Below are 9808 nucleotides of genomic sequence, written 5' to 3'. Positions count from 1 at the left end.
TAAGGATACGAGTGTCCCAGTGCACAAGATTTTCGAGATACGAGCTGTTTCCTGGCTAATTGTTTTGCTTTAGGTTGCGATCAAAAATGTTGGTTCAACCTCACACACACACCCCATATATATATATATATATATATATATATATATATATATATATATATATATATATATATATATATATATGTATATATATATATATATATATGTATATATATATATATATATATATATATATATATATATATATATATATATATATATATATATATATATATATATGGGGTGTGTGTGTGAGGTTGAACCAACATTTTTGATCGCAACCTAAAGCAAAACAATTAGCCAGGAAACAGCTCGTATCTCGAAAATCTTGTGCACTGGGACACTCGTATCCTTATGTACGATTGTATGATTCTGTGCTGTTCTTTTGGCCTGTTAGGAGCAACCCCAGAGTTCTGCAGTCTCACGGCTGCGATGAAGAAACGAGTGTTGTCCTGATCCGGATGCTCTGCAGCCTCCTTCCTGACAAAGGCAGAGCGAACAGTCTGTGTATATTTGGGTCAATGCGCTAATACCTTTCAGACAATGTCAATTAGGAGCGAGCTTCATTCGCTTTGCAACAGTTTGTCGCAGTTGTTGTATTACGTGTGAGTTCCTAATAGACTGTCGCCATGGAGAATTCTAGCTGATGTAGGAAAAATGATTGCATTGGCAGCTAATCTAAATGCGAGGCCTGCTTGCAGTATTTACAGTACTTGTATTTTACGGCGCCTACAACATGTTTTACACTTATATCCTCGTGTTTGTAAGGATTTACATGAGAACCACCTGCATTCCCTTGAACCATTAACAGGCTTTTCTCTTATTCTTCCGTTCAACTGGAGGTAAAGTGTGCTGAGAGACTTGGAAGGTGGAGGAGTGGAATAATCAGTCAGCGACTTTCACATTCGAGAGACAATAAAGTGGAACAACTTGGAGAGAAACCACGGGAGATTAGCACTCAAGCTGTCGGCAGGTTGAGCCGCTGAAAGGGAGCCTGCATGTGAGCTGTGCAACTGGGAGATTCATCAGGTGAGAACGAGATGATGCAAACATGCTGGAAGTTGGAAAAAAATGGCATCGTCTCGCATGTGAAGTGGTGTGCTGTATAAACAGTAAATGCTTCTTCGTGCCAACCCAAGAATAACGATGTCAGATGAGAGGATGGGGACGTTTAAAGCACCTTACCGACACTGCAGCACCATTGATGGATAGCATGCTGGAATATTGTACCGGCGTCAACAATAGCTCTAATAACACAAACTTGGATGGTACAAGGCGGGTGTACTCAGCGCCTTTAGTGTTTGTTTGATGAGTTGTCTGCCTTGTAGAGTGCGAAGCCACTCACCTTGCTCGCCGTCATAAAGAGGCTGTTTGCAGAGAGATCCTCAGACTTACTGCACAGTGTGCTGAAAAAGCACAGCACTCAGCCTCGCTCGCCACGGATTTCGACGGCATGTTGGTAAATCAGAGCGGAGAAAAAAAAAAAAAAATCATCCTGCCTTGTTTGCTTAACTGCTAAACCAACCGAGTCCCAGCAAGTGAGCACGAATTGTTTACCACTCCAGCTGTGACACCTTCCAAACCAGGAAAACGGACAACGGGGAGCCATGTTTGTTTAGAGTAATCAGTTTGTGTTTTCATGCTTATTGTTGAAGTGTTTGGTTTTAACAATACCACTTAATACTAATATATCTTAGAGGTTGCACTACATAAAAGAGGCTGTGTTGGCGTGAGCAACACTGCTCTCCAGTGGAAGGATGTAAACAGCTCACTGAAATATTTTATCCAGTGGTTCTCAATTATTTCCTGTAATGCCCTTGCTAGGAAACAGATATTCATTTTATTATTAGCATGATAATATGTATTAATCTACGAGTTGTTGAGTAGCACTTGCTCCAAATAGAGGATGTTATATATTTTCAATACCTAAACTCCAGGGAGTGTTATATTTGAGCACTGCTGCCACCATGTGTCGTCCTTCAAGCACAAATAAAGACAGCCATTTACATTTAATGTTATTATAATGGTAAAAGTGAGAGTGTGAACAGCTGTCTGTCTCTCTGTGTTGGCCTGTGATGAGGTGGCGACTTGTCCGGGGTGTACTCTGCCTTCCTCCCGAGTGCAGCTGGGATAAGGCACCAGCACCCCCCGTGACCCCGAGAGGGACAAACGGTAGAAAATGGATGGTAATTGTATTGACAAGTTGACAAATATTCAACTTAAAGGGCCCTTCTAATGCTGACAACATTGGTACTTATTTCATAGTTATGGATCTAAAAATAATGGCTACATCACAGGTCAAATAGAGAAAATAGACACAGTAGTGATTTTATGCTTGTTTTACAGCACATTTTGGAACGCTCACTTCTAGCTCCAAAATATGGGCGGGCCTGCATCAACCTGCTGATATCCCCTACAGAAATCTGGAGACAATTTCATATTGCGTATTCATCCTAAATCACGATATTTGAATGTAGAAATTGAAAACATTTGCAAAATAACCCCAAGCGGAAAAACTATGGAAAAATATTCTGCACTTTACGTGTTGTACATATTTTTGCGGTTCCTTCTTGGAACAGACTGGAGCTTTTTTGTGTCTGTGAATGTGATGGTTTCATCGAGACTTTGCAGCTTCTCCTTGGCTTGGAGCAAACAAACCATTGCCTACATTATGGAGTATTCATATTGTAAATATGGAAGTGTAGCTCCGCTTAACGCTTGCAGTGGGGGCTCCACAGCAGATATCAGCGCTCATAAAGCTGAGATAAAGAAGGTAAGCCAGTAGTAGGGTTGTACGGTATACCGGTGCTAATAAAATACTGCGTTATTATTGAATTAAAGAGGTACTATAGTGCCTTTGGAAAAAAACAGAAAAAAACAGTACTTTTTTTTTCATGGACATGATGGCTAATTATATGAACTCACACAGAGCACTTACAAGCGGAAACAAAATGGAGAAGAGGAATAATGTACATACTTTGGCTTAACAATTAACAATAAAGGTGAAGCTATAAACAATGAAGTGCCACCCTGCAAGTGGTGTTTTAAAGCATAGCTCGCTCGCGGCCGACGTCCCTCGCCAGTGTTTTAGCTACTTTTAAATCACTATTTCTTGCCTCCATGGCAACAAATAAAGTATATTTCCCTGCAGAACTAGGGATGGCTAAATATGCTTCACTAAATACCGTAGAAGGATACAATAGCTTACCCCTAACAACAAGCTTGTCATGATCCGTTGCACGGATCATGTTTTGTTTAGTTTTGACTCCCTCAGTTCTGTTTTCAGCACCCTTGAGTTTGTGTGTTTTGGTTACCATGGGTGCTGACTAGTTTCACCTGCCTCTGATTAGTGTCCGGGACGCTCACCTGCTGCCGGGCACTAATCACAGAGCTACTTATTTCCATTTTTCCCCACGCTCAATCTGGCTTTCTTGTTTGCACTACGCAACAGTGACGACGTCTACTATTTGCTTCCATGCAATACGTTTTGTTAAGTATTTTACAATCTTTGATTCCTGTTCCTGTGCTAAGCTTCGTCATAGCTCTCACGCTATCGGCACGCTTTTCTGTCTTTTTGTATTTTTGCATGTTTCATGGACAATAAATCATTGTCTCACCCATTGTTCCCTCTAATATTTCATGTGTGTGAGCAAACGCAAAAACTCCCTGAGCATTCAGTGGAGCCCATGTGAGCAACATCAGACGTGCACACTGTGGCTACACCAGCAGCACACCTGTCCCAAACCTGACTAAATAACAAGTTCAATCTCCATCCATACATCCGTTTTCTACCGCTTGTCCCTTTCGGGGTCGCTGGAGCCTATCTCAGCTGCATTCGGGCGGAAGGCGGGGTAGACCCTGGACAAGTCCCCACCCCATCGCAGGGCCAACACAGATAGACAGACAACATCCTCTTATTATTATAATCAAATGACAGCAGTCATTTCCATTTCTAATATAAGTGTTTAGGCCCACTTACAATGACAATAACAAAAAATATTGTTTTTCATGAACTGTGTACTTGTATTGTTTGTCTGGGTGGAGGTCCTGCTTTGGAAATAATGTGTACCCCTTTCAGACATTGCATTTAGTTCCCATTAAAACATTCACATGTTGCACAATGAGATGTAAGCAGGGGATCGTGTGCACATTCCTGCAACTTCCTGTTTGTAAAAAATATATTTTTATTAGTATTTATTTAATATACTAAAAGCATTTCATGATTAATATTTATAAATTAAGATTCCTAATAAATGACACTAGAATAAGCACACATTTGATTGGTAAATCATAGTGTAACGACCTGGAATGACACTTTATGTGTGGTGTTGGAGTTGTCCGACTTGTTGTGTGGCTGTAAACGCATCACTGGCTAAGTGCCATATGTGCATGTGTTGGCGCAAGTGAGAAAGAGCGAGCGGCTGCTGTTGATATAACAAAGTTGGTTTTGGTCTGGTTTGTACTGCAGAAAATGACCAGTTTTGCTAAATATCATTTTTTTACTAATGTTTTGGTGATGTGTTTATGGCCGTCAATAAAGAGTTTTGCTCAGTAAAGTGATCGATGAAATTCATGTCCTCAAAGCGTCTCGACAGACGTTACAATATTTGAACAATGATGACGAAAACGGTTTTCTCTGTCGTGTCCGTATGTCGAAAATTGTTATGCGCTAATTTTTTTATTTGATTTTGTGCGCAGCATAGATTTGCCGTGCGCAGAGGATGCTTGAGCAGTGCACAATTGCACCATAGGTCTCACCTGCACCTTGCCGCCGGAGTTCCTGCTGCATCTCGGGAGAGCAATCTGCGCAGTAAAATGCGACCCCGTCGTCACAAAATATTTTGTACGTTTTTTATTGTTTATGAACTCAGGAAATATGTCCCTGTGCACAGGCGGACTTTAATTATGACCATTGTATGACCCTGTAACTACTTGGCATTAAATCGATACCCACATTTGTAGTATCAACCAAATCTTATTTAAAGTATCCAAACAGAAAAAAGAGTGCATGCTACATTTTAACAGGCGTGTAGATAGAACACGTTAAAATTAGGGCTGTCAACGTTAACGTGTTAATGCATGTGATTTTGAAAAATAAATATTCCGTTACCATAAATGAATGATGATTAATCAGTGTTTGTTTTGACCAGCGCCAGAAGGCAGCACGTATTGCACAGGCAGTGATCACGTCACACGCCATGGTGATGATAGTTAGCGATGTGCTCTGCGGCCACTTTTGCTTCAAAACAAACCCCGATGGGAGTTAAGATAACACTGAGGTCCATCCATCCATCCATCTTCAACCGCTTATCCGGAATCGGGTCGCAGGGACAACAGCTCCAGCAGAGACCCCCAGACTTCCCTCTCCAGAGCAACATTAGCGACTTCCTCCTGGGGAATCCCGAAGCATTCCCAGGCCAGAGAGGAGATGTAATCGCCCCATCTGGTCCTTGGCCTGCCATGGGGTCTCCTCCCAGTGGGACGTGCAACGAGGACCTCCCTAGGGAGACGCTCGTGAGGCATCCACACGAGATGCTCGAACCACCTAAGCTGGCTCCTTTCCAAGCGAAGGAGCAGCGGCTCTACTCCGAGTCTCTCTCGGGTGACTGAACTTCTCACCTTATCTCTAAGGGAGATGCCAGCCACCCTTCTGAGGAAACTCATTTCGGCCGCTTGTATCCGCGATCTTATTCTTTCGGTCATGACTCACACTTCATGACCATAGGTGAGAGTAGGAATGTAGATAGCTTGGTAGACTGAGAGCTTTGCCTTCTGGCTCAGCTCTCGATTCGTCATAACAGTGCGGCAGAGAGACTGCAATACTGCCCCAGCTGCTCCGATTCTCCGGCTGATTTCCTTCTCCATCTTTCCCTCACTCGTGAACAAGACCCCGAGATACTTAAACTCCTCCACCTGGGACAGAGTCTCGTTCTCTACCTGGACTGTACAAACTATCGGTTTCCTGCTGAGAACCATGGCCTCAGATTTGGAGATGCTGATCCTCATTCCAGCCGCTGAACACTCGGCTGCGAACCGATCCAGTGAGAGCTGAAGGTCACAAACCGAAGGTGCCATCAGGACCACATCATCTGCAAACAGCAGTGACACAACCTTTAGCCCCCGAGACGTATACCCCCGAGACGTAAAACTGAGGTCATTAGTTAATATTGCAGCGACAGACTTTCTGATCATCGCAGCACATCAAGTTTAAAATAGAATCTTAAAGTGAAACATGAACATGAGGATGGCGCCGCTAGCATGAATGCTACCTCAATAGGGCTGCCAAACGTTCCTTGAAAAACGGAATAGTTAGAAACAAAAATACGCGTTCTGTAGTGAGCTGTCAAGGGAGGCACTTTGTCCAGGATTTTTTATTTAGTATGTGGCCAAAAGAGACGGTTATTTAGTTTTGATGTTCCTGGGTTGGCACGCCCTGTAAAAGAAAAAGGTCAATCGTGACGTCACACGGCAGTTTTGACCCTATGCAGTTTTGCTACAGGAGCCAACAAGCACCGAGCAGGCATCTTGTCAGTGCAGCAGATAACTAAAGTAAGTGTATAGCACTTAAAATAGAAGTGTTCTGCTGTCTACGATTGCAATAAGCGCAATATTTATGTGAGCCTGTTTGTTTCGTCACTTAGAGCAGTCGGTCCGAGGTCGAGCACAAGTGGTCATTCAATGAGGATATTACATGTTCAGGTTGCACCCTCCAGTAGGAAAAGACAGGTATGTGGCTTAAAACTATTAGTGGTGTGTCATTTATTCCACTTTAATGAGCTATCAGTGTGTCTGATGCTTTTTATTGAATGACAAATTACACAATGTAGCATAAAGACAATATTCTCACTGAAAAGAGACATCCTTCATAAATAAAGCACAATTGCCAGTTTTATTAGTGAAACAAATCTCACCTCTCTTTTTGTCACAGTAGTTTTCATAATGACGAACATTGGAGACTTGCTCTATCATAAATCTGCACACTAAATGTATTATGTTTTAAGTTAAACAGAACAACCTTCTGTTAAACAAATATGTTTATTTTTATTCCGTTAGATTAAGCAGGACATATTTATATTTGAGACAAGAAAAACAAAAATGTGCACTTATTTCCTACTATACTTACTGTCACCAAGTTTTGAGCAAATCAATGACTAGCAGTTCAATAAAACATTTTGAAAACATTCCTGTATGACATTCTGACTACCAAATTGCATTTGTATCCAAACATTGGGTTATTTTCTTAAGCAAATTATATTCATAGGAGCAAATAATAACTTGTTGTTAATCATGATTAATCACAGTTCTAACGTATGATTAATCTGATTAAAAAAAGAATCACTTGACAGCTCTAGTTAAAACATAAAGTAACCAGATATTAACAGTACATGATTAGGTAGATTAATAATATATACATCCATTTTCTACCGCATGTCCCCTCATAATCTTGACAAAATAATACAATCAGAAATGACAATATGTAACTGCATATGTCAGCATCCAAACTCGGAGCCTTTGTTGACCGTTTGCTTACTAACTACTAAAAGATAAGTTGTCTGGTATGTTCACTATGTTACTTAATGCCAAAATTGTTCTTTGATTTTAATAGGAAACAAACATTTAATGTGTCATATATTTTTCTGTTGAAATGTAGCCAATATTGACATTTTTGTGGTCCATTTTATTTGGAAAAGTATTGAAATACAACATATTGGTATCAGGACAACACTAACCGCTACCATTCTATTTTGCGTCCTCTTCTACTGATGTTTTATTTTTCAGGTATTGTACCTTGAGTTGAGTTGAATTGTGCTTGAGAAAATGGTAATAATGCTAAGAACACAGATAGTTAAATCCTTTAGAGAAATTCACATTTCCATCAGCTTCACAAGGGTGTGAACATACGGGGGCATGAAAGGTTTGAAAAAAATAATGATGCCAGATTAATTGTCTGTTGCAAAAAGCACATAAGACCACTTGTTAGTGAAATGTTGGTTATATGCACGCTATGGTTCCTTTTAATGCATCTTAAGACAAAATGAGCAAAGAACGTGAACAGAAAACACATCTTTAGGGCAGCTGGCCATACATGTGATGGACTGAACAATCCAGATGTGATCGATTGAATGCCCTGAGAATACAATGACCTGCATGCATTAGAACATCCACAGACATAGTTAGCAAGCAAATAACAATCAACTATGAAGCTCTCTCTTTACACTCTTTAAGGGTAGGCTAATGCTTGTTTTGTTATGAACTCATTGTTGTAAAAGCCTGGAAGACAAATACCGAGAACTTGAATATTTACAAGTTGACATGAAAAACAGAAAAAGTCCTAATCACTTCAAGTTTAACCGTGATACTCCAGAGAAGACTATGTAGGTGAGCTATGATCCCACACTCTGGTGGCAAGATATAATGAGTGCCACAACCAGCCCGTGTGACAACTAACCCTGTTCTCCCCTGGAGTAGATAACTTAGCATACATTGACCAACACTGGATCAGTTTTAGCATCTTTAAAGTGCAGACTGTATCGAAGGGTGCTCTGGCTATGACAAGACCTGCTCAGTGGCCTTGTGGTTAGAGCAGGCCTGGGCAATTATTTTGACTCGGTGGCCACATTTAGAGAATCAAATGTGTCTGGGGGCCGGTATATCTATTTTTTAGGAACACTAATACAAAACCTCACAATAATGTCTGATTGAATACTAAAAACGTTATGACTAACTGCCTTAAAAAACGTAATGGAATTTTTTTCTTTCTATGAACGATAAAACACTGAATATTGAAAAAATATGAATGTCACACCCCCTTTCGATCGACATATTTTACAATCGAGTGAAACGCGGCAAAAATGCAACACACAGTGAAATATGAACGCGAAGGGTACAAAATAAACCCACCTACAGTCTGATACATCTTATTTATCCCTAAGCTTTAGAACTTTGTTGTGAAAATCTTCTTCCGCGTCTGTGGAAACGCTTCCCACCTACACTGCTTGGTGCCTCGTCTGAGCTGCTGGGACGTAGATTACCATAGTAACTAATTAGATGACCATAGTAACTAATTAGATTATCATAGTAACTAATTAGATTACCATAGTAACTAGTATATCATCCAAAAGCGCAGATTCCAACCATTGAAATACTTTGTATAGTTCAAGACTTACGGTCATTAGAAAACATGACTGCACATCATAATGGCAGCTACACTTTACATCTTAAAGATCTAAAAAAAAATATTTGGGAATGTCCGGCGGGCCAGATTGAAAAACTTAACGGGCCGCATGTGGCCCCCGGGCCTTAATTTGCCCAGGCCAGGGTTAGAGTGTCCGCCCTGAGACTGGAAGGTCGTGAGTTCAAACCCGAGTCATACCAAAGACTATAAAAATGGGACCCATTGCCTCATGCTTGGCACTCAGCATCAAGGGTTGGAATTGGGGGTTAAATCACCAAAATTATTCCCGAGCGCGGTCACCGCTGCTGCTCACTGCTCCCCTCACCTCCCAGGGGGGGACCATGGGAATGGGTCAAGTGCAGAGGATAATTTCACCACACCTAGTGTGTGTGACAATCATTGGGACTTTAACATTAACACTCCCTCCCTTCCTAGTGTGTTATGGCTGTTCCAACAGGTGGTGTTACCTGGCTGTGGCTGGGAAGTAGGCTGATATGAAGGGGATGTGTAAGGGTAATAAAGCCATAACTGGCTGCCTGTATGACGGGGGGGACGTTATATACAAGCACCACCTGTTCCATGTGAGGACTCTTT

General features: G+C 41.2%; 1 protein-coding gene across 1 annotated transcript in view; it reads left to right on the top strand.

Annotated features, from left to right (window-relative positions):
* The window catches only part of LOC140679001 (uncharacterized), a 50012-nt gene that overhangs the window by 23468 nt on the left and 16736 nt on the right, over positions 1 to 9808 (top strand). The window contains exons 5-6 of the mRNA XM_072913735.1: positions 437 to 540; positions 1368 to 1498. Of these exons, the coding sequence (XP_072769836.1) occupies positions 437 to 540; positions 1368 to 1498 (235 nt within the window). The remainder of the gene's footprint in view (positions 1 to 436; positions 541 to 1367; positions 1499 to 9808) is intronic.

Source organism: Nerophis lumbriciformis, linkage group LG08, assembly GCF_033978685.3.
Source record: "Nerophis lumbriciformis linkage group LG08, RoL_Nlum_v2.1, whole genome shotgun sequence".
Lineage (NCBI taxonomy): Eukaryota > Metazoa > Chordata > Actinopteri > Syngnathiformes > Syngnathidae > Nerophis > Nerophis lumbriciformis.
This window is presented reverse-complemented; position numbering and strand designations above follow the sequence as displayed.